This window comes from Schistocerca nitens, chromosome 6 (genome assembly GCF_023898315.1).
Source record: "Schistocerca nitens isolate TAMUIC-IGC-003100 chromosome 6, iqSchNite1.1, whole genome shotgun sequence".
Taxonomy (NCBI): domain Eukaryota; kingdom Metazoa; phylum Arthropoda; class Insecta; order Orthoptera; family Acrididae; genus Schistocerca; species Schistocerca nitens.
This window is the reverse complement of record NC_064619.1, coordinates 319,515,964-319,542,787: the sequence shown is the minus strand read 5'-3', so window position 1 is coordinate 319,542,787 and position 26,824 is coordinate 319,515,964. Positions and strand designations below refer to the sequence as shown.

The following is a 26,824-nucleotide window of genomic DNA, read 5'->3' as shown; positions in this document are numbered from 1 at the left end:
TACAGATAACAATTTTATTTGCACTCCGAACCACGATGCAACAACATTAGGCCTACGAGTCGTAAATAATATTAAACAGTCCCAAACAAAAGAAGGCTGAGAAGTGAACCGAACATGTTCGTGTACCTCAATGCAATGTAATTAAATGAATTACAGTTCTGTAATGTCATTTATAAATTACAACATACCGTACGTAAAATTATAAAACTTAAACGTCGATATGATTTACCAGCTAAGAAACCATAAATGCTTAAGTACCGGTGAACGAGGACACACACAGAGAGAGAGAGAGAGAGAGAGAGCTGTCAGTGTTTGGAAAGAATTTGCTGAGAAGATACACTAGTACCTGCATTCGGACGGAATTCAGGGAAAAACAGGATTCTTTGTTCTGACAAGTAGATCGTAATTTGAAACTAACATCTTTTATTCTTCCGTTCCAAGTATTGTACGGGTGTCGTTTAGTTTGTCAAGAAGCCATATAGCACATCACATTGATTATATTCAGTCATTTTATATATGTCTTCTCGAAGTATGCTGTACATTTTCATTTCCTTTGGCTACCAGTACTTATTAGCCATATTACACCACGCTGTTGTGGTCCAGATTCAGGGAGTCAATATAATTTAACTCACTTTTGGCAACTACTAATGGTCCTGAATCAACTGATAGTGTGTGTACTATTATAAAACCATGTGTGTATAGTGTTTGCAGTGGCTGGGAATGAGAAATCAATGAGTAGTGTAGCATTAGCCCATTTCTTTATTAAATAACTTATTTGTAGAACAGTATTTTACACTAGGGGTAAACACAATACAGTAGCACCGTTTTAAACAGAGCGGATTTATATTTGGGAGAATAGAGGCCCAAGTCTTCATCCAACCATCGTGATTCCTAAACAATTTCTGTCAAATGCCAGAATGGGTCCTACTATAAGGCCACTGCTAACTGTCTGTCCCATCCTTCGGATACTAGACCTGTAGGTTTGTAAGAGCCTGGATATATGAATTGCTTTATTTTTCTTTTTCTTAAATTGTTATATCAAGACATGTCTGATATTCTAGTAGAAGAGAACTACAGATGAATAAAGCCGCTACAACAACAGCATCAACTACTATTACTACTGTGCTGCTGCTGCTGCTGCTATTACTACTACTGCTGCTAATATAACAACATTAGTACAGTTGACACTGTCGGTTTCGCATAATGGCAAAAAAGAAAAAAAAATTGAAGATGAAACATTAGACCAACTGAACAAACCTTGGGCCCAGAATCGATTGACCTTTCTGGGGAATATCCAGGCTTAACATATTAGGAGCTTTTGTGTACTTAATCTATGATGTAAGTCAGCTTGAACATTCTGTTTCAGTCAGATGGACATTTAAATTTTGTCTTGTGTTTATCATTTTTGGTTATCAGGTGAAATGGTTTCAACATAAATGGAAATCCATATGTGCCAGTGGTTTTTATGAGGAATTTTTAAGCAATTACCAATTGGTCTAATCGATCAGAAGGTAATAAGTGTTTGGGCACAGCGAGAGAGATACAATTTATCAATTTGATGAAGACTGACTGAGCGTATTTATGTCTAGTGCATCAAGTGAAGGCTGAAGAGCTGGTGTATGGTTGTTCGATATTAAGCTATAAAAATACCATTTTACTATAAACACTACATTTACAACCTTGGAACTAGGTAGAAAAAATATAAACATATTTTGCAATATAGGCTGCTGGAAGTTGGGGGATGCTTTGAACAGCTTTTATATATTTATTACTCTGGGCCGCGAGTTCTAGATGAAATGCCAAATGAACTTTTGGGCACACTTTAAGACACATTTCCTTGGCATAGGTGTGAGTAGTACAAATACATGTCTGCAATAGCCACAGAAAGAAATATGCTGAAATTGTCCTAATGTTACCCTGTGGATGGGTCACTGCTGTAAAAGCAGCATTTTTAGCCTCACATGTTAGAGGAAAAATGATTGCCATAAATTTAAGTAATAAATGTTTGTTTAAATTATGTATAGGCTTATACATTTTGGTTCATCATTTTACATGTGATAGATAGATCGTGAGTTTTACTTCAGCAGTAGTTCCAATGAAAACTTTTGGTAATCTTTATATAAATCTTAGACTTCAAAGACCCCTCATCCATCCCTTGACCTCAGAGTGGGGATATTTGGAATATGAACCTTTGTATTTTCGTGTATATAGTTTCATCTTATTTATCAGTGGGCCATCTGTTGTCTGTATTGTATTGTATTATTTCATTGATCCTCTTCATCATGTTTGTACATACATACAAACTGTCAGTATTCTGAAAAGATGAGATGAGACAATATAAATTAGTGTGATGATTATAAACTGTGTATCTGTGACAAATATACAGGAGTCTACATACAAAAAGCTGTAAGCAAATTACACACACACACTTAACTTAGTTTCATCAGTTCAGATTGTGATTAAATAATAGAAAAGATACATGCATGGATATTTTTCATAAGAACACAAAAAAGCAATACGATATTTATCCCATTATGTGATCATAGTTTATATCATCATCATTTTCACTCAAAAATCACAAACATACACAACCTTGTCATACACTGCTTATGAATTTACGACAATTAATCAAGTTAAGAAGATGTTTAGAGTTGTTGCAGTATCTTTGTGACCATCGTTTATAGGCTGCAGCTTTTTGTGTAAAAGACAAAAATTTAAAAATTAAAAGATATTTACAATTTATACAACATTGTGATGAAAATATGTTATATAATATTCTGCTTCTTTCTGCCAACAAATCTTTATTTATACTGTAAGAGCATTTACTGACAAAATACATAGTTGTGTACAGATCTTCAAATTTTACATTCTGTTCCACTGTTTCATTCTTAACACAATCTATACAAATTTTCCACTATCACTGTTTATTACAATAATAATGTACACATTCAGGTTTTAATCTGGTAGATACTCAGCTACATCATAATAACACTCCTGCAGTAGTTAGGTATGAACAACTGTTTGAAATGCTGATCATTTTGATGTCACAAGGTGGTTTATGGTACAGCGCGTTTCCTGATTCAGTGGTCCATTTTGTTTCAGTGTTTATTTGAATTTTGGAAATGTACATCTTGGTTTCTTCTTGTGTTACTGAGTGAATACCTTGGTTTTTAGCTAACAGCTGGTTATTATCATCAAAAATTTCCTAATAAAAAAATTTTACTCACAAAATATACTAACAACCAATGTAAGGACTTGAAGTTTTGTGAATAAAGGCTTGCACAAGTTTCTAGAGCTGCAATTTCCACGACACATACAAACCTCTCTCTCTTTTGGGCTGTGAAACAACTTTTGCTAGCAATTGAGATTCCCCTGAGGATTATGCTACATCACAGTAGAGATTCTGCTCTGGCAAACTACACATTTTTTTTATTTTGTGCTTCAATTTGAAACTTAAAAGAATTGTCATGCACTAGCAGATGATGTTCAGTCTTTTAGTTACATATTTTATGTGTTGGATCTATCTCAGATCCTCCTGGATCCATAATCCAAGAAACTCTGTAGCATTTACATTTTCCAAGTTTCTAGTGAATAACTTTAGGCACTAGCAGAGAGTTATTCTGTATGGTGTCTAGATTCATAGTAACTGTTTCTTGGATATTTATTATCAGATTGTTTGCAGGAAACCAGTTTGCAACATATTAAGTGCGTATTTTAATTTCATTCTACAACTTTTTCAGTCATTTCTTTGACTAACACTTTTGTGTAATAAGGAAATTAAATATATTTGTAATGGAGGCTAGTTGGTTTCAGGTTATTTACACAGAGCAAAAACAAAATTGGTCCTAGAATGGAGCCTTGTGGTACACTGCACTTAATACACAGTTTTTCTGAGTGACAAGTCTTCAAGGTTTTCCCTTCTTGGAATGGAAGTTCAACTATTTGTTCTCTATTCTGCAGCTAACGTTGTGACCAGTCGTTAGCTGCCCCTAACACCTACATACTCCACATTCGTAAGCAAGATGTTGTGACTTATGACATCAGATGCATTTGAAATGCCTAAAAAAATTTCAGAAATGTGCTCTTTATTGTCAATTACATTTAAAGCTTCATTCAGGAATGCAAAGATGGTAGTCTCAGTAGATATTGATTTACAAAAACCACGCTGAGAATTGAGACATAGCTATGTTTTCTTTAAAGGTTATTTATCTCTAATAGCAAATTTTCTCCATTATTTTGGGAAACCCACATAGGAGTGATATAGGCATGTAGGTGGAGACATCTGTTTTAATCACTTCTTTATAGAGAGGCTTTACTTTCCAGGGTTTTTTATGCACCATCTGTGAGTGAACAGTTGCAAATGTTGACTAGAGGCTTGACTATGAAGGGAGCATATTTCTTTATAATAGTCAGTTATAATGTCTATACCAAAGGGGTGGTTTGATTTGAGTTCCTTAATGGTATCTGGCATTTCTTTCACACTAGTCACATGTAGGAAGAGAGTTTTTTGATTTGAAATACATCTGAACTGATTCTCTACTGCACACTGTGAGTTTTGTTGAATGAGTTATCCTGCTACCTGTGTGAAGTATGAATGAAATTGATTTGCAATTTTTCTAGGGTCTAGGTTTTTGAGAAGTTAATTTTTTGAAATTCTGGATGTTCTACTGCTGTCTCCCTTCTTACAAAATTCCACATACCTTTAATTTTATTTTCAGAGTTTTTATGTTTCTGTCATTTGCTATTGTTTAAGCCTGTTTTATGATCCTACTGTGGATTTTCTTATAGATTTTGAAATACATGTCAAACTCTGCATGTGTGTTCTGTTTTGACATGTTTTGAAGTAAGCTTTTTTTGTTTTGCAGATATTTGTATTCCAGTGGCAATAAAATTATTTTTACATTTCCTTTTTGTATTTTCTTCTTTATAAGGGGAAACAGAGATCAAAGTAATAACTAAAGTTGCTGATGAAGCTGTTAAATTTGTAATCAATATTTGAACATCTATATATTTCTTCCCAGTTTTCTCTGCTCAAGCCGTGGTGAAAGTTATTTATATTCTCAGCACCTACTGGTGTTTATTAAGCAGTTTCTCGAGTTGATTTTTTTAGCAAAGAGTAAGTTTTTGTGTTAAGTGGTCCACAAAGCCTCCGTCCTGTGTCTTGGTTAAATAGTTCATTAGCACATAAATGAATATCTGGTCAGTTGTACACTGGACGAGTCTAATGATGCACTTTCCTCCAAGTACTAATGGAATTTTTCAAGACAACACTGTGCCTATTCATTTTACACACCCTATGCAGTTCTTTGAAGAAGAAGGAGAAGAAAAAGAAACAGCCGAGATATTTGTAATTTTGAATGATCCCCTGAATTACCAGATCTCACTTTTTTTTTTTGAGATCTTGTGGAAAATTAGTGAATGACCCATCCCTCACTATATTCCTCATCATTGTACAGACAATGAAGGCCATATTAAATATAGTCTGGCTATCAACTCTAGAAGACTTCTGTTGACATTTACTAAGACTGATTTCTGTGCAATGAACTGCAAAATAATATACATTCAATATCCACTTTTACTCCTGTTTTGAACAGGTTCCTCACACTTGAGCACTCATCTAGGATGAGTTGCACAAGTGATTTGTAAGCAATCTCTTTTGTAGACTGATTGAATTTCTCCAGTATTCTACCAATAAAATCAAGTCAACCATCTCCTATACTCATGACTAAACCTGTGAGTTCATTCTATGTCATATCCCTACATAGTTTTACTCCCAGGTATTTGTGTAAAGTAATTGATTCCAACTAACTCAGACTCATTAACATTATAGTCATAGGATATTACTTTTTTTTTCATTTATGAAGTGCACAGTTTTACATTTCTGAACATTTAAAGTAAGTTGCCAATTTTTGCACCACTTTGAAATCTTATCAAGATCTTACTGATTATTTATACAGATTCTTTCAGACAGTACTTCATTCAAGATTAGTGCATCATTTGCAAAAAGTCTGAGGTTACTGTAAATATTGTCCATGACATCACTAATATAACCTGCCCAGGGGCACACCCAAAATTACTTCAACTTCTGTTAATGACTCTCCACCCAAGGTAATTTGCTGCATTCTCCCTACCAAAAAAATCCTCAATCCAGTCATAAAATTCACCTGATACTCCATATGACTACAATTTTAATAATAAGCATAGATGTGGTACTGAGTGAAATGCTTTTCAAAAATCAAAAAATACTGTTTCTACCTAACTGCCTTGATCCGAAGATTGCAGTACTGTATGTCATATGAGAAAAGTGCAAGCTGTGTTTCACATGATCAATGAAATCCATACTGGCTTTCATGGAGGAGATCATTCTGTTTGAGATGTCTCACTATGTTTGAGCTCAGAATATGTTCTAAGATTCTACAACAAACCAATGTCAAGGATACTGGACAGTAGTTTTGTGAAACACTCCTATTACCCCACCTGTAAATGTGTGTGAACTGTGCTTTCTTTGAGCTTCTGGGCTTGGGCTTTTGTTCAAGGGATTTACGATAGATTATAGTTAAAAGAGGGGCTAACTCAGCCACAAATTCCGTATAAATCTGACAAGGATTCCATTGAGCCCTGGAGCTTATTTCAGTTTTAACGATTTCAGATTTTCTCAAAGACACTGACCCTAACACTTATTTCACTCATCTTTTCAGTGGTACAAGGATTAAATTAGGGCGCTTCTCTTGGTTTTCTTGTGTAAAGGAACATTCAAAAATGGAGTTGAGCATTTATGTGTTTGCTTTTCTGTCTTCAAAAACAATTCCTACCTCATCTGTGAGAGGTTGGATGCTAACTTTGTTGCCACTATCAGTCCTTACATGCAACCAGAATTTCTTTGGGTTTTTATGAAAGATCATTCGACAGAATTCTGCTATGGTAGTCATTGGTGGTTCATGCATTATTCTCTTGACAGCCAAATGAATTTCATTTAGCATCCCTCTGTTATAGCCATCTTCATACTTGTTTTAGTTCCTGTTTGTCCTTTGATAATCTTTTTGCCACAAATGCCTCATGGTCACTGGTACCACTGATACAATGTGGGATCCTCAAAGAGATTAGATCTATTTGTTGCCAATAGATCTAATATATTTCAAATTATTATTATTATTATTAAAATTATTGTTATTATTATTATTATTATCATCATGAGTGGGGTTCCGAACTTTCTGTTCTTAGTAGTTTTCAGACAAGGTGTTTAATAATGTTTCACACCATGTCTTCTCATGTCTGCCACTAACAAAACTTTAATTTTCCAAATTACTTTTTGGATGATAAAGTCTCCACAGATTATTATGGTACAATTGAGGAACTTATGTATAAGTGAAGTGAGGTTTTCTCTAAGTTTTCAGTTACATCAGGAGGCAAGTTTGGTGGCCAATAGAAGTATCCTATTAGAATTTTATGCCCATCACTAATACTGAGCTGTGTCCAAACAATCTCGCATGTAACTTCAATTTCAGTCTTGGAGGACTTGTGTTTCTTGTCTATTGCAATAAATACGTCATCTCCATTTCGCATTAGTCTGTCCTTTTGATATACAGTTACATTTTCCCCAAAATTCTTACTGCTATCAACTTCAGGTTTTACCTAGATTTCTCTGTCTAGTATTTTTATTGTAAACATATATTTTGCAATATTTATTTCTCTGTAACACTTATTATTTTGTAATCTTTATCTCTCTCTAAAATGTATTTTTGTAGTGGGACCTAAGTTACTGTTTACTGTTTTTTGTTTTGTAATCTCTATCTATTTCTAAAATGTATTTTTTTTTTTTTTTTTTTTTTTTTTTTTTTTGTAGTGGGACCTACGTTACTGTTTACTGTTTTTGTTTTGTTTTATGTATTACCATAAATTCTGGCCAAAAGCTTGTAAAATTGACACGTTCCATATCCTGTGATACTGTCACAACATGGATCACCAGAACAAGAGATAAATAAATAAATAAATAAAATAAATAAATAAATCACTGTTTTCAGGAGCACTTCAAATGCTGATGTTTTGTTGTGAATGCTTTGACAGGTAATTACTAGGATTTTAATACTCTTGCTGGTGTGTGTGTGGGGGGGAGGGGGGGTTATTCCTTTGGATCTTTATTCCGGGTCTCTTACAGCTGTCATTATCTGGACTGGAAGAAGAGTCATCCACACTAATAACTGATTATGTTCACCCAACACACATTCAGCTATCTGGGTAGCAGCCTCAGGTGTGTAGTGCACACTTGATCCGTTTATGGGGGTCCTACAGCTCTCAACACTGTGGTGCAAGTCCAGGAAGCCACAGCCTAGCTTGTCATAGAACATGCGAAGGCTCTAATTCCATCCTGCTACTTGTCTCAGAGTCAGGGGGCCATGATCAGTTCTGTGGACAAAACTGCAAATTATGAGGTTAGCTGGAACTCTGTGTGCAAGGCTACTCTTCTCAACCTTCTCTGCCAGTTGCTGGCATGATCCAGGCATGACCTGAAAGCCCAGAGAACAGGTATTGTTTGTTCTAACATGTGCCACAATTTGCAGTTTGTTGCACTCTGTTCCCTCAATGGAAAAGCCTCTTCACCATGTTGAATGAGGCCCCAAAGCATACACATTAAGTGCACCTGGTGTTCCTTACTGCTGTCTCCCTAAGGGATATCATTATTTTCCATATGTTTGAAGTGCCAATGATTAATATATCTGTACCCTTAGCATTTGCCTCCTCTTTACACAGGACAAAGCTGGTTTCCCAATGGGTAAATTGGGTTCCACTGGCTCAGTTTCACTGGAAGACAGTACCTCAAATCAGTTGATTAATCCATGTCTATATGAGTACAGGATGGCTTTACCTACCACTGACATGCCACTTTGAAATCAAATGGATGAGCTGTGACAGATCCAGTACTTCCTGTAGAGGAGACAGGATTCACAGGAAAGGACAGTTTTTCATATACCTTTAGTGGCAGCTGCTGCCAATCATTTGAGAGTAGTTAATTTGATTTCCAGCTGCTTATGAACATCAACTAACTCATCCTACATTTGAAAACAGCATTCAAAGCAGAGATGCATTGTGGCTGGTGCAGTTTTTTACAGAACAGGAAAGAAATAACTTTAAACTAAGCCCGCTGATTATCTTTCACTTTGTTGAGCTAAAAAGTTACTAAATCCCTTTAAGAAACAAAGCAATTAATACACAAAATGAGATCTCTATTGAGTTAACAGAAAATCCTGCGGCAAAAATTACTAGGTTGTCAAAACTTTTTGAGATTATAGTCACTAAATCAAAAATAGTGTTAACTTACAGTAAATGTAGTGTTGGTGGTGAAGCTAGGTTCAACCATCTCTGAATGTGAATGTCCCAAATAAACCTTCCAACTACCTGAAGTCATATTAATTAAAATATACATTATTTCTTCATCCTGTGATGGTAAAATGTTGCTTTCATATCGGTACTGTATTAGAAACTGTGTGCACTGGGTTTCCCAGCAGTTGATCACCACTCTGTTTTCTATATTATAAGCCATATACCGGTGTTCTGCTCTGCTACACTATTTTTTAAATAATTCACATTGCACTCCACGTCTTTCACAGTGTCATTTGTGTAGAGAACTCAGCATGGAAGCAAAACTGAGACATTTATCAAGCTTTTCCCAGAAATGCGGATGATCATTAAATTGTGCGCTACATTACACAAATAATGAACTGACTCGAGGGAGGAAATGGATGTGTAATTAGAGATTGTTTGTTTATGCCTGTTTTTCCTTGATAGAAGTTAAAAATGGTAATTTCTTTATGTAACTTAGTCAATGACTTTGATGACCTTTCATGCCCCAAGGGAGACAAAGAACACTTATTATGTTCCATAGAATTGATAGATATCCATTCAGAATATTTTTCTAGTTGGACTACACTAATAATTAAAAGTTCAGCATGACTTTATGTTTACATTATGGCTAAGTAGCTGACATCTATTTGTTGTTGTTGTGGTCTTCAGTCCTGAGACTGGTTTGATGCAACTCTCCATGCTACTCTACCCTGTGCAAGCTTCATCGTCTCCCAGTACCTACTGCAACCTACATCCTTCTGAATCTGCTTAGTGTACTCATCTCTTGGTCTCCCTCTATGATTTTTACCCTCCACGCTGCCCTCCAGTACTAAATTGGTGATCCCTTAATGCATCAGAACATCTATTTATTTTTATTTATTTATTTACTTTTGTGTTCCATAGATCCTTGATGCAAGTGTATCACTAGGATGTAGAATGTGTCAGATTATTACAGAATAACCAATTTAAATGGTCTTAAGGCTTACAAACTAAGTCATATATAAACAGATACATGAGGTTCAAGTGTTGAAAGAACAACCCAGATTATAGTAGTAATAATGATTACACAAACAAATGACAAGTCTTACATTCTAATACATATAAAAAGCATTCTGTCATCAGTTGATATACCAGTGCTACGTAGTCAGTTCTTATAGGAATAAATGATTATTATTTATTCTAGAGAAGCTGCACGGTCATCAATGGTATCTGTTCTTTCGAGAACAGTTACTATCTTATAGGAATGCTCAAAATTAAACACATTGTACAAATTGTTACACACTATCAAAAAATTCCTGTAAATAATAGAAAGAACTATTCAAAGGACAAAGTTTCAGTTGTTTTGTTACACACTATCAAAAAATTCCTGTAAATAATAGAAAGAACTATTCAAAAGACAAAGTTTCAGCTGTTTTGTGAATTTAGTCTATTCCCAATGGCTGATTTAACATAAAATAGTAGTTTATTGTACACTTTTATACTTGAATAATGTACTCCTTTTTGTACCACGCTGAGACTTTTTATATCTTTATGAAGATCATGTTTACTTCTCGTATCATGATCATGATATTCACTGTTTGTTTTGTAAATTGTATGATCATGGTTCACAAAGCACATTGGTGAAAAAATGTACTGAGATGGCATGGTGAGGATCCCGAGCTGTTTGAATAAGTTTCTGTGAGAGCATCTGGGGTGCACTCTAGTCATAATTCTGGTGACTTTTCTGTGCAATAAAGGCTTTGTTTGCTCATGACTGGTTACCCCAAAATATGATGCCATATGTCATAGGTGAATGGAAATATCCTAGGTATGCAGCTTTAAATTTTTCCAAATCACAAACAGATGAAATTGAGCGAATGGCAAATGCTGCTGAATTCAGTCTTTTACATGGATCATTGATGTGAACTGACCAGTTTAGATTGTTTTATATTATTGAAATCATTGAAAGTTGAAATTGTTACTGGTGAAATTACATCAAAATATTGTTAAATCCAGCAGGTGTCTAGAGAAATTGTCATGTTTGGAAGTAGAGCAAGAAAATATTCAAAACAGGTATTTTTAATCAGATACTATTAATTTTAGGTTGACAGTAAACATTAGAAATCTGAAATACAAAATAGCACAATTCAGAAATATGCACAAATATTAAATGTATTGCCGGCATGATGTTACCTGAAGATGCTCTTAATTACAGGTGCTGCAGTTAAACACAAAACAATGTGTGAAGTCATCGGGACAGAAGCAGAGTTACTGAAAATTTCACCCATGTTCCAAGAACACATTCTTACTGATATATTGAAAGATGTGAGTGGGCAGTCAGATGTAGCACTTAGGAGTTACACATTGTCTCCATTAGGTGATCAGGGAGAGTGCTACATGAGTGACATTAGACGAATACGAATTGAAGGCACGTCAGGTAATGGCTCAAAAGCACATATTGTAGCAGTTGTTATCAAAGCTCTGCCATCAAATATTTGCCACAAAAAATCTTTTAGATTGGCAGAATTCTACAGAAATGAAGTACACTTCTACAAAGAGGTAAGAAAAACCCAGAAAGCATAAACATTCAGATTGTTATTTACTTTTATCATTGTGTCCAAATAACAGCAAAAATTATCGAGTATAATTTGAAGAAAAGAATTGTATACTTGATAAATACACTGGTAATTGATCTAAGTATTCACTCACAAACAGAGTGTCAACTTACCAGAAACAGTATGCATATTGTTGTATTATCAGCCTATTGAGCTGTGCTGTTAATGATTCTGACAGTTAAGGCTTAGATACATGACTGAGAAGATAGGGTAATATTTGTGTGACAAAAAGAGTATGAAATCACATTTCAAATCCAAAATATTACTGTAGACACGACGTGGTCACAATACATTCCTCATGTAAGTTTATTGTTTCTTAATAGTATTTTTTTTCATACAAAGTTTTATTTTTATTCTGTATAGTGTTGAATAACAAGAAGATGCTACACTACTGTCATATTTATTTAGCTAAACAAGAAATTGTTTTATCAACTACATTGCTTGCTGCTTAACAAAGATCTTGATTTTCATAAAGCAAATAGCTGATGGAGACCACGATGATGAGAATTTCAAAACTGAAACTGAACACATCAATTTTGTGGAAAACAGTCCTAAATACCACATATTTAATTGCACATTAAAGGAAGAGAAAGAAATACCAAGTCAGGTAATTGGTTCAGTAGGTAGTGGCTCTGTACAGAAGAGCTACCATTTATTTGACTAATGAGTGAAAACAAATAGATTTGAAAATGAAAAAGTCAGTTTTTCATTGTCCAAGTATCAGATGGCCATGACACTGGTCTTGTGTATGCTGTATAATAATAAGGTCACACCACTTACATCCACCATGAAAGACAATGACGATACAGATGAGTGGATCAAATAGTCAAAATCATAATACAACAAAAGGACAGTTAGATTGAATGTGTTGTTTGTAACTTCACATAGTCAAAATCATGTTTATAGTGTTGTTCTGCACTCTTTTGGACACAACAGCAGGATATGGTCACACAATATAATCTTCCTAGTAACATATTTGAAAAATTCGCCATACCCTCCCATGAAATCACATCTCTTTGAAACAGTTAAGGTGTGAATATTTTCTGTTGGTGTTCCAGACTTTCTTTAACATGTTATGTGTACCAAACAAATGAAGCCAGAGTAAATTACTTTCAAGGGGAAGAAAAGTGGAAGGCATGTGGCAGCAGAAATTCCAGGAAGATCGTCATCATCATCAGCTATTCATCATCAACTGCTGGATTCATAGGAACATCTGATATCCAATGTCTGGCTACATGTACTATCCAAATACATTTCATTTTTACTGCAGTCATAATTATGTCTTCCATTCTATTCTGTTCTCTGATACATTTGTTTGTTTCCTTGTGCCTCCTAATAATTTCCACTAAGTGTTTCTCCATTGCTAGCTGAGCAACTATCAGTTTTTGAATTGTTTTTACAATAAAAATATGTCTTTCACTGTCTGCTTGTTTCTTGTGGCGTCCATCCAGCCATTGCGTTCAAGTTTCATAATACAAAAACTCATTAGTTGGTCTTATAACTATACTGTCAGTTTTTACTGTTTTATACATCTGCATCTACACTCCATAAGCCAAGTTACAGTGTGCGGTGGAGAGTATCTCTGGTGTTACTACTATTTTCCCCTTCTCTTTTCTGTTCGCAAATGATGTGTGTGAGGAATGACTCTCTATAAACTTCTGTATGTGCTCTAATTTCGTGGATGTTCTGGTCATCATCATTTTGTGAGATATATGGGGGACGAAGTAATATTTTGCCCAACTCTTCTTCATATGTATGCACTTAGAATTTCAGCTGTAACCCTGCACAACATGTATCCTGTAGAGACTGCCGATAGAGTTTGTTGAGCATCTCTGTAATGATCTCACACCAAATAAACAATCCTGTGACAAAACATGCCACTATTAACTCTAGTTTCTCTATCTCTTCTGTTAATCTCACTAGGTAAGGGTCCCAGAGATGAGAACTACACAAGAATCGGTCAAACAAGTAGTTTGTAAGCCATTTCGTTTGTGCATCGTGAAGGAAACAGTCTATTGACACTTAGTAAGCACGGATTCAGAAAATATCATTCTTGTCAAAAACTGGTTCTTTATTCATCTAAATTAATGAATGCTATTGACAGGGGATCTCCTATCGATTCTACATTTATAGATTTCCAGAAGACTTTTGACGCAGTTCCGCTCAAGTAGCTTCTAATCAGATAGCAGGTGTATCTAGTACTGTCTCAGTTGTGTGATTGAGTTTGTGATTTCCTGTCAGAAAGGTCACAGTTTGTAGTAACTGATGGAAAGTCTTCAAGTAAAACAGAAGTAATTACTGGCATTCCCCAAGGGACTGTTATAGACCCTCTGCTGTTCGTAATCTAAACCAAGAAAGTGTTATAGGCCCTCTGCTGTTCCTAATCTATATAAGGAATTTAGAAGACAATTTGAGCGGCCCTCTTAGATTCTGTGTAGATGATGGTGTAGTTCACTGTCTAGTAAAGGCATCAGAAGATCAAAACCAATTGCAAAATGATTTAGACAAGATATCTGTATGTTGCGACAAGTTGCAGTTGACTCTAAACTCCTTTAATACTCATATGGATGACCTAATACTTTTCACGGAAAGTGTTAGATCATCCACATGAGTATTAAAGGAAATTGTTAAATTTCTGTTGCACAGTAGGTCACACAAATCTAAAGGCTGTCATTTCAACAAAATCCCTTGGGATTACAATTACAAACAACTTAAATTGGAACACTTACATAAAAATGTTGTGTTGAAGGTGAATTAAAGACTGCATTTTATTGTAAAACACTTAGATGGTGCAACAGATTTACTAACAATACTGTCTATTCTATGCATCTCTGTCCTCTTTCGGAGTATCGCTATGTGGTACGGATACCCTTACCAGATAGGACTGACGAAGGACACTTAAAGAGTTCAAAGAAGGGCAGCTCATTTCATATTATCACAAATAGAGGAGAGATGTTATGGATATGATATACAAGTTGGGGTGGTAATCACTAATTTTCATGCAATTCCAGTCACCAACTTCTCCTTCTAATGCAAAAATATTTTTCTGATACCACCTAAAGGGGAGAAATGTTCATCATAATAAAATAAGAGAAATCAGAATTGCATGAAAATATTTAAGTGTTCATTTTTCCCATACTTTGGCCAAGCACTACAGTGTGAATTGCAGAACAGTCAATTAGATGTAGATTAATTATATTTCCATTAGATTCTTCCATTAATCTCAGCCTGGTATCTGCTTTTCCTACAGATAACTTTATGTGGTTGTTCCACTTTGTCACATCAGAAGATTACTTCTAGCTGTTTTAAAGTTGTCACTATTTCCATGGAATTTTTGCTGATACATAATCAAACAGTAATGGATCTCTTTGCATATTTCTGAGTATTACATTACATTTATATACATTCAGGATCAGCTGACAGTCCCAGCACCAATCACAGATCCTTTCCAGATCTTTCTAAATTCCACTATAGTCTTCTGGCATTACCATCTTTGTGTAGACAACAGCGTTGTCTGTAAAAAGCATTACGAAACTTCCAGCATTATCAGCTGGATCGATTATGTTCAGGGTCAACTGACAGTCCCAGCACCAATCACAGATCCTTTCCAGGTCTTTCTAAATTCCACTACAGTCTTCTGGCATTACCATCTTTCTGTAGAAAACAGCATCATCTGCAAAAAGCGTCATGAAACTTCCAGTGTTATCAGCTAGATCTGTTATATATAGTGTTGCCTAAATCAGACAAATCAGTCAGAATCAAGTCTAATGCCACATGGGTAAGAGGGCAGAAAGATGAATATATTAATTTATTTATTGACAGAATATCTTATGTTAACTGGGACTTTGTATACAACACACAACCTGGAAAGGGTGCTGGTGAAATGGTGTTTAACAAATTCCTGGAAATACTCATAGAGTTATGGTACTCCTGCTCACCATTAATCAAAAGTAGCCCTAAGCATAAACAGAAAAACAAACAGCTAAAATGGTATACAGATGAGCTAGCTCTCACTAGGGAGGAGATGCTCAGACTGTACAGAATATATAAAAATTCTTGTAAACAAGGACCTGAGCTAGATAATACTTCTTATAGAGCCTATCTAAAATGTAAAAAAATCTACAAAGACAAACTGTCCTTGGCCAAAAAACAAGCATGTGAACATTACATTGAAAGTGCTCCCAACAAATGTAAAGCAGCATGGGATATCATCAACCAATATAATTCACAAACCCATACACAAGATGCAATGCTGGTCCCAGAAGAAGTAAATAATTACTTCCTAACCTCAGTGAGTGAGCTGAAAAACAAAATCAAGCAAAATGGCACTTGTGCACTAGATCATCTTGGTGCCGTGCCCCATAGTATGTATACTTTCCACTGGAATGTTGTCACCCCAGAGGATATTGTAAAAGCTGTGGCAAGGTTCACCAACTCCAAAAGTATGGACTGTTATTGGTTTTCTATGTAATGAAAAAAATAATACACCTTATCTGTCAACCTCTTTCTTTGATTTTTAATATGTGTTTAGAATCTGGAGTTTTCCCAGATGCACTCAAAACTGCTAAAGTAATACCAGCCTTTAAAAAGGGAGATAAGCATCTGCCCCAAAACTATCGATCAGTTTCTATTGTTCCAATTTTCTCTAAAGTTTTTGAATATGTAATGTACAGTCAACTAAATAACTATTTTGATAAGCATGATCTCCTCTCCAACAGACAGTTTGCATATCAGCATGGTAAAAACACCACTACTGCTGTCACTGAAGTTGTTAACCAGGTGTTAACTGCATTCGAAAATAAGGATCTAGTATCAGTCGTACTGTGCGATCTTAGCAAAGCCTTCGACTGCATACCATCTAACACCCTACTTGCAAAACTGGAATTTTATGGCATACACAAACCATCTTTGGATGTAATCGAATCATACTTAAGTAACAGGAGACAGTATGTATCAATTAAAAATAGATGCTCCTCACTGAAGGAAGTTCAGACTGGAGTGCCTCAGGGCTCGGTCCTAGGTCCTTTTCTGTTTATCATTGCAATTAATGACTTACCTTACCATGTAGGAGCAAATTCAGTTGTGTGTTATGCAGATGATACAACGTTGCTCAATACACACCATGACACAACAGAACTTCATCAGGCAACACAGGAAAAACTAGAACTAGTAATGGATTGGTTTTCTTCTAATGAACTCCTGTGTAATCCTGATAAAACACAAGAACTAATACTGGGTTTAACTACAGCTGTTGAAAGCAAATCAATAAAATTGTTAGGATTCCACATTGACTCAAAATTAAACTGGGAGGAACACATTAGCCATATCTGCAAGAGAATAGCAAGAGTGTGTTATCTCATCTGGAGACTGACAGATGTAGTCACTGATGAGTATCTAAAGGTGGTATATTTTGGCCTCTTTCAGTCACACATTTCCTACGGCATATTGTTATGGGGACATTCTTGCTTTGTCAGTGAAATTCTGAAAATTCAAAAAAAAAGTAATCAGAATAATAAGCAAAGCTAAGCCCAAGGAACACTGCCGTCCCCTCTTTATCAAGCACATGATATTAACTGCGGTGAATCTATACATCTACACAGCACTGCTTTATGTCAAAAGCAACTTAAATGAGTTCGAGACCAGAGAGAACATACATCCCCACAACACCAGAGGCAAACTGGACTTTGACATACCAAGACACAGACTCACAAAGACTGCAAACTCACACAAAATAATGAGTTTAAAACTCTTCAATAAACTTCCAGCATCTGCTCGGTCACTGACCAATATTATTTTCAAACGTAAGGTTTATGACTGGCTTCTCAAACACCCATTTTATAAGATAACAGAATATTTTGAAATAAGCATTGACATTAGTATATAAGAATATTCCTAAAAGAAAAGGAATTAAATTGTAAAAACTTTACTGTAAAGTTATTGTTAATTGTATATTTACTGTTCAGACCTATTCCACTGTAAGTGGTCAATGGTGAATAAACTGAATACTGTAAACAGTAATGGCCCTACATCTCTCCCTTGGAGTATTCCGGTAAATACCTTTTCTTCAGTCAGTTTTGTCCCATTAAGAATAACATTTTGATGTCTGTATCATAGAAAGTATGTGGTCTGATATCAGTATGCCTGCATAATTATCACTGAATAACAGTGTGGAACTGTTTCCAACACCTTGAAGAAATCAATCCACGTTCCTTTTTATACAGCAGATTTTCATTTTTCAGAAATGTCATAATGCATGAACATAGAACACATTCCATAATTCTACAACAGACAGACGTCAGTGATACTGGCCTATAATTATGTTCGTGAGTTTGATTACTGTTCTTGAAAACAGAAGTGACCTGTACTTTTTTTCCAGATGTCTGAATGCTTTGTTCTTCCAGTGACCTACGATAATGTACTGCTACAAGGGAAGCATGTTCTTTGGCATAAAATCTGTAAAATCTCAGAGGTATCTCATCTGGTTCAGATGCCTTTCCTCTAATGAGTGATTTTAGTTGATTTTCTGTTCTATGATGATCATGTATCTTGATATCTGCCATTCTGGCGTCCATGCAGTGATTGAAAAGTAGAACTCTGTTGAGATCTGCCACAGTGAAACAGTTCCTGAATACTGAATTCTCTTTGTCATTTTCTGGTTTGGTGCCTTTATGGTCATTGAACAAACTAAATAGATATTATTTATGGAATATTCCATTGTCTCATGGAGTAACATAAAATTATTGATAACTTGAATACAACATATTAATGTTCCACAGTAATATTTATTAGTTCATAATGAAGCGGCTTTCAGTTCTTAGGTCTGAGTCCTTAACAAACTAATAAATATTATTGTAAAACATTAATACATTGTATTCAAGTAATTAATAAACAGATGCTTTTGGTCCACTGACTTTACATAAGACCAGAATTTCTTGGGATTTTTTTAACCAGATCAGTAGGCAAAATGTTGCTATCAGATTCATTGAACGCCTCTTGCGTTGCTCTCCTTGTGTTCATTTTGGCTTAGTTCAGCTTTTATTTGTAGCTAGACTTCTGTTTCACTTAAATCTGTGATGGAGCTGTCCTTGCTTTCAAACTAACTTTCTGAAATATCTGTTGTCAGGTTCTATTGTAACCACACTAGATATTATCATTCTCTTTACACCAATAAATGCACAATCACCATTGATGTCTCTAAAACTCGTTGATTGTATAGTATTTTAATCTTATTATATTTGATTTTCTGGCCTACTTTCACACTGACTGTATTAAGTTCTTCATTTAGTTGTTGAAATTTATCTGTACTAGAGGCAAATAGTAAAATATTGTCAGCAAATGAAAGCAGTTCAGGTATAACCCATTAACTCACATCCTTCGTTTTCTTGGATTAAGGAAATGAAAATTTCCCCTAGGGCTACTGACAATAACACACAGGGGGCAAAACTTAAGGATGAAAATAACTTTCACATGATGTTTCACTGCAAATTAACATAGCTTGATGAAACAAAGAATGGACAGCTTCAGTATAGTACATGAAGTAACCGAAAGAAATATGCAATGGGACAAACAAAACTGACACTTTTATTCAAAGACAATAATCTATTTATTTATTTATTTATTTATTTAGTCCTTCTAATCCTACATGTATAGAATATATACAAGGATATTGGACATGGTTAAGTCTTTACAAGATAAAGTACAGTTCATGTTTCATTCCTAAGGACTAGATATTTAAATAATTTAGCAAAGAATCGTATATACAACAAACATTAGAGACAACATACAAAGTAGAATATTCTTAATGCATATTTATTTTTGTTGTTTGGTCTCTAGGTACTCTGTCAGATTGTAAGGGCAATGATCAGTTAAATATGCCTTTAGTTCAGCCTTAATACTACTGAGTTTACTTATTGATTTAATATGGTTTGGCAGATTATTGTAAATTTTTATCCCAATATGTAGAGTGCCTTTTTGGCACAATGATGTTCTCACCTGTTTGATATTAAGATCAGATTTTTTTCTTGTATTGTATCTATGTTTATCTTCATTTTCAATAAGATATCTGGGTTTCTATGAATATATTGTTTTATGAAAACTGACGTTTCATAGATATAAATGCAAGGAAGAGGAAGAACTGACATTTTTTTTAAATATGGGTCTGCATAATTTCCTATTGTTAACCTTTCAATAATTCTTTATATTCTCTTTCACATCCTGAAAAGTTTAATATTTATTGTTGCATTGCTCCAGAGGATTATGCCATATTTAATTACAGAATGCACATAGGAGTAGTGTACATTTAACAGGCTGGCTTTGCTACAACATCTTTTTAAGACCCGTATATGTAGTAGGTTTTGCTCAGTTTTCTTTGCAAATATTCAATGTGTACCTCCCATTTTGTGTTGTTCTGAGGCAGTGTTCCAGAAATTTTGTGCTGTCAACACTTTCAAGAACTCTGTCCCTCAGTATTATTTGTATGTTTGTGTCGTACCTTCCTTTTAGATTGTAGAAGTTCAGTGCTACTGTCTTTTCATTGTTTATAATGAGCTTGTTATAGCTGAACCATTGTTCTACATGGTTCATTGTTTGGATAGCAGAGAGTCTTTTAGTTTTTCTTCTATTTTCCCACTAATAAGAAAGCTTGTATTGTCTTCAAACTGAAGGGTAGTTTGGCAATATCTGTTGTACATAAGATCATTGACATAGAGGAGAAACAGAATGGGTCCTAATACTGATCCTTGAGGGGCACCGTATTTCACATTTTCACATCCTGAATAGCAGTAATTGATTTTGTTATGGTAAGTATATTTCACTTCAACCACCTGTTAGCGACCACATAGGTATGTCTTGAGCCACTCATTGGATATACCTCTAATTCCTAATTGGTTAAGCTTCTGTAGTAGGGCATTATGGTCAATGATGTCGAAAGCTTTGGATAACTCAAGACATATGCGAGTCACAAACTCCCTCGTATCCAGTTTAGCATAGATTTCGTTAAGATATTCAGATATTTCACTCTCAGTTGAATAGCCTTTCGTAAAACTATGCTTTGAGGGAGAGAGAATTTTATGTTTATTTAGGAAATCAGACAATCTCTTATAAACATTTTTTTCTAAAATTTTTGAAAATACAGGCTGTAGGGCTATTGGTCTATAATTTGAAACATCTTCTGGATTTCCTTTTTTGAGCAGCAGTTTCAGATCTGCTTGTTTTAAGCATGAAGGGAAGGTTTCTGATGCCACTAAGCTGTTGCACAAGAGTGTCAAAGGATCAGCTAAGGCACAACAGCAGTTTTAAATAATTGCATCTGGTATTCTGCAAATTCCACATGAGTACCCTTTTTTCAAGGTTTTTATAACTGATAAAATTTCTTAAGTATTTGTGGTGAAAGGAACAATGATGCAGACACATTTCTCATTCTATTTAATGATGGAGGTGATATTTTGCTGTGTTCTTCCAGTGCACTCACCAACTGTTCATTTATGTTTGCAAAATATTTGTTGAAGGATCTGCAATTTTTGTTAGGCAAGAAATCATTTGCCCTTCATAAGTTTATGTTTTTATATTGTTTGGTTTCACTTGCTGTTTGATTTTTATAACTTCCCCTATAGCTTTAGATTTGTTTTTTGAATTTCCAATGTATCTCTCATTTGCCATTGTTTTAGCTTTCCTTACAACATTTTTGAGGATCCTCTTGTAATTCTTCAAGTATAAATGAAATTCACAAGGTATGTTCTGTGTCTTTGCTATATTGTGTATTTTTCCCTTCTCTGCACAAGAGGTTCTAATACCTGTTGTAATCCATTTGCTCTTTCTGAAGTTAAGTTGACTTTTTTTTTATAGTGTAAATGCAGCTTCAAAGTATGATATGAAGATTTCCATGAATTTTTCAGACTTTTTGTTGGTATTTTCACAAGTATACACTTCATACCAGGTTCCTTCACTTAGTCTCTGTATAAAAACATTTGTTTCTTTATTACTGAATTTTCGTGTTTCTTTCATGAGTTCCTCTTTCTCATTTGTTTCTCTTGGATGGTGTAAAACAATAAACTGTGCATAGTGATCACTTAAGCTAGTATTAAGATTTCTGGCACCGAATTTGTGATATACGTTTGTGTTTATTAATATCTGATCAATTGTTGAGCTTGTTGTTTGAGTAACCCTTGAAGGAGAATCTGTGGTGGATTATATGTTATATGTTTCCAGTTAAGCTTTCCTGGTCTTTTGAGATTTCTTGAAAATCAATATTAAAATCTCCACGTATGATCACTGTTTTGTTGAAATTTTTTATAGTATTTAAAGCTGCTTCTAGTTGATGACAGAAATCATTTAAGTTCCCATCAAGGCTCCTATATACACAGATGATTATTAATTTCAATGCAGAGAGTTTGACTGCAGATACTTCAAAAACTTTCTCTTTAGCTAACAGTTCAATGGGTTTTATGTTACAATAATCAATACCAGTTTTAACAAATATATGTTACCCTCCATGACTAGGTGTAATTCTAGAAAATGATGATGAAAGATTGAAGTCTGCTAGTTTTGTGACTGACATTGCATCTTTAGGCAGCCAGTGTTCAGTTATACACATTACAGAAATGTTTTTTAACTCATCAGTAAATAAAATTTCAAGTTCACTTAATTTGTTTTGCAATGATTGGACATTTTGATGAATCAGCATGAAATTAAAAGATTTTTTATACTTTGGCATATTTAACTGATCACTTACCTTTATCTTGTCAGTAAAAAATCATTCAGGTGTACTGGAAGTACTGCTTTTCTTTTACCTACTGCACTTATTCTTCTATTATCATCTGCTGCAGAATTTTCTTCTGTACCTGGCTCCCCTGTTAGTTGTTCAGCTGCTCCAGTTGATGATATTACTGCTGGTGTTAGTGCTGGGTCTACAATTAGTGTAGCTGTTACTGCATTCATTGTTGTAACTGTGACTGAATATTGGAGGCACCTTGTTTCTTCTTTTGTTGTTGATGTTGGTGACAGAGATCTTGCTGGTGTTGTTTCCTTTGAATATTGAGGGGGGCTATCCAGAATGATTTTACTTTTGAGTGTTTGATGCCTCTTGTTGATAATTTCTTTAATTTTTTTCAACAAGCAGTTTTTTCCCCATGTTGTTAATGTGCAATCCACATAATGTGTGGAATTTGCACCCAATATTGTTAACATTTACAAGTTGTACATTTCTGAAATGTCTGCAAAGGAATGAAATTTGTTGGCTGGCATTGATTATTTCTTTATTTATGCATGACCAAGACGGTAAGTTATACCAATATGGGGTGTTCAGCACTAAAACATTTGTTTGTATCAACTGTCCTAAGTACCTTTTTAGTTCTTGTTTTGCTTTGTGAGTTTCATTTATGTACACGCCATTTGACCCACCAAATAGCACAACAAAGTCTTCAGAGGATAAGTCAGCAATGTCTGTGGATCGCACATGCTTGCGAACTTCTGACATAGAAGCACCTGGTTTTATGTAAGTGATTGTTTGTACACTGGACTGACCATTCAGAATGTGAGCAAATTCATGACCATGCCTACCTGCCATAACTACTTTTTTTGTTCAGGTTTCTTTGCATGCTTAGATGGGTCACCAGCATTATAGCCAAAACATTTAGTATCAGCACTGGAGAAACAATTGATATTTAAGTCACACAAGTGTTCAGGTCTCTCAGACTCTTTTTCTTTCATAACAGTAAATGAATTATTAATCATTCTTTCGGATGTATCACTCCACGTATTTGTGTTTCACATTCAGCTCGCAAATGAATTTTATCACTTGCCCAATGTTTCTTATCTTGCACATTTGATTGCACACTGAATCTGCTTGTGAACACAATATTAGCTTCATTTAATAAGCTTCGTTGAGAATGTGGCACTTTGTTTTTCACTTTTCCTGGAATTTCAATGTTACTGTGAGGCAAGTTTGCTGTTGGTTCACACTTTTTAGATGTAAGTTTTTTTAGTTTGCTCATCAGGATATTAATGGTTAGTTGCAGACTGCTTACACAATCATTTAACTTTCTGATTTCATCACTACAATTTGCACACACGCTGTTTTTATCACTGTAATTTTCACTTTTTTTTCGCATGAACACTATGTATATCAACACTAGCCACCATCTTGAAGACCTCCCACTAATAACACTGAAGTCACTTAGTGAATATCATTATGTTGTAAGAGCTCCAGTACCAGTGCTTTTCATTGTGGTTGTGCATTAACATCCATAAAAATAAAGTCAGGGCTGAATGCATATCTTGAAAGACAGTATGGCCATGCAACATTATGCTTCCCACAACATAACACATAGACCACCATAATGACCATGTTCAACAATGTTCCTGGATGCATTATGTGTTCCCACTTCTTGCTGGAGAAGGGTAAAGTCTGCAGGATCAACGATGATTGGTTTGGTGGTCAAAGTGGTAAGGTGTGGGTGGTCATTCATAATCACTGTGTTATTTTATAATTTTGTTCACACCTCAAAAATGGCCAATTGTCTTACATTCAATTTTGAAGCCAGCATGTTCCTTTTCCTGGTGAGATTCTAGTCTTAATTTTTATGAATTTGTGATGACTACTGTAAATATTGTGCAAAAGAGACTGATAGATCTATAAATTTTCATGACTTTTTGTCTCATTTTCTCTGAAGGACCACAGAAACATGTAACAGAAAACGGCATTCATGCTAATGTTCGAGCACTATCTCCTTTTTTAGCAAAAGTACACACAACCACACAGTCACCCAAATGCACAGTGAATTTGGATATACAGTAGATTAGCTTGCCTGAAAATACCTGTATATGAAAACATATATCTCAATGGCTCTATGGCTCTGAGCACTATCTGACTTAACAGCTGAGGTCATCAGTCCACTAGAACTAAGAACTACTTAAACCTAACTTACCTAAGGACATCACACACATCCATGCCCGAGGCAGGATTCGAACCTGTGACCGTAGCGGTCGCGCGGTTCCAGACTGAAGCGCCTAGAACCGCTCGGCCACTCCGGCCGGCATGAATATCTCAATGAATGCAAGGTAAATAGACAGGTAGTTGAAAGAGAAACAGAAGTAGAAAATAAATAAATAAACAATCTTACACTGCAGTAAAACTTCCAAAACCAACTCTATTTCTGAGTGGCACACACAAAACAAATTAAATCTATATTGGAGATTTAATGAAAGGATAATGCATTGAAGTAACTTTTTCAAAGAATAAAAAGGACGAGGAACTTATGGCACACCAAAAAACACTATACCTCATTGAAAAGCTATACATAACGCAAAATTAGTTGTGGGATGAATATTGTATCCTAACGCCAAAAATTATCCTTTGAAAACTAGCCTATTGTCTAGCATAAAGAAAAATTGGGGTTACAACTATGGCAACAACTCTGAAGAAACCAGATAACACTACACCTACACAATCACACATAAGATTATTTTGTACCAATAGTTGAAGAAACAGATGAAACATCACCACAAACAAGTAGAATGAAGGACACAGAGAGTGACAGAAACAAATAAACACAGACAATTTATGGAACAAGAAATTCTTGAAATACTAAAAAGAATAAATCCTAATAGGAGCTTTGGTGACAACAAATAAACGGAAAAACACTCTTCAAGCATTCAATTTTCTCCCAAAGTATGTCACAGAAAGTTACAACACTTGCTTAAAACATGAATATTTTCCGAAACACTGGAATAAATCAAAATAATATCAGTAGTAGATCCAGGAAAGAAGAACAGTACGATATCGCCCAAGTGCCCTGTATACAAAGGCAAAAGTGCTGAAAAAACTTCAAGTTAATGTACTTTCATTCCTCAGTGAAGCTATTATAGAACAGCCAGTATGGGTTTGCTAGACAGAGGCAAATAAATTTGTTGATGATAGTCTGGTGCATGGGCAGTGTGTATTCTGGATGCATAAGGAGCCTTTGATGCTAGTTGATGACCTAGTAAAGTATTCTACTCTGCAGAAATTTTGTTGTACATTTTAGTTAAAAGCTACTTTCACACAAAAACTGAATTTTTTTTTTTTTTTTTTTTTTTTTTTTTGTCTGTCAGCATTGTCAAGATTGAGATGAAAGTAACCAAAGTTCCTGTTGTCAGCTAAGATCATGAACATATTATACAGCCCCTAAACATAAATTACACAACATAAAGACAAACGATCACATTTACTGAAGATTTGGAAATATCAGGATTTGTAAATTCAAGTTACACATGATATAGTGGGATTGGCCCCAGTTTATTTACCAGCAGGGATATATACAGGGGGCTCCTCAGAAACAATACAAGCTAACTTAAGTCTATTTCAAAGCAAAGCCCAGTGCACACCATATCAAATTTCCACCCATGGTAAACAGAGGGCGTGATAACAGCACCCAAGTCAAACCAGTAGCACATATGCCTTGCATTCAACATCACAACTGACTCAGTCACAACCTGGGCCAGTTTATATGGCAGACTGTGGTGTGGTCCTATTGGAGAGTGCTCCTGATTACCAGCACTATTTGAGTAGTGGCACCATGACAGTTGATGGTAATGTGTCAACTACACAGTTTCCATTGTAACATCAGGTGCTACCACTACACTAATGAAAGGAAGCAGCAGAAAGTGTTTCAAATGCAAAAAAAAGGAAAAAAGAATAAGCCAATAATAACAAAATTTGTTTCACTGAGCAGAAATTAGGAGTAAAAGGGATAAAGCAAAAGTAAACATCTTATTGAACAATAAAGAATTGGAGCAAATTGACCAACTAAAATATCTTGAGATAATTATTGAGGATAAGATCAGCTTTAACAGCCACATCCATCATGTCAAGAACCAACATGCAGAACTGAAACACTTGTTGTCAAAACAAACAT

The 26,824-nt window shown here is 35.0% G+C and overlaps 1 protein-coding gene across 1 annotated transcript in view; it reads left to right on the top strand.

The window, feature by feature from the left end:
• Positions 1 to 387: 387 nt before the first annotated feature.
• LOC126263713 (uncharacterized) overlaps positions 388 to 26,824 on the top strand; it is a 67,517-nt gene continuing 41,080 nt past the window's right edge. The window contains exons 1-2 of the mRNA XM_049960857.1: positions 388 to 395; positions 11,534 to 11,877. Coding sequence (XP_049816814.1) covers positions 11,557 to 11,877 — 321 coding nt within the window. The 5' untranslated portion in view covers positions 388 to 395; positions 11,534 to 11,556. The remainder of the gene's footprint in view (positions 396 to 11,533; positions 11,878 to 26,824) is intronic.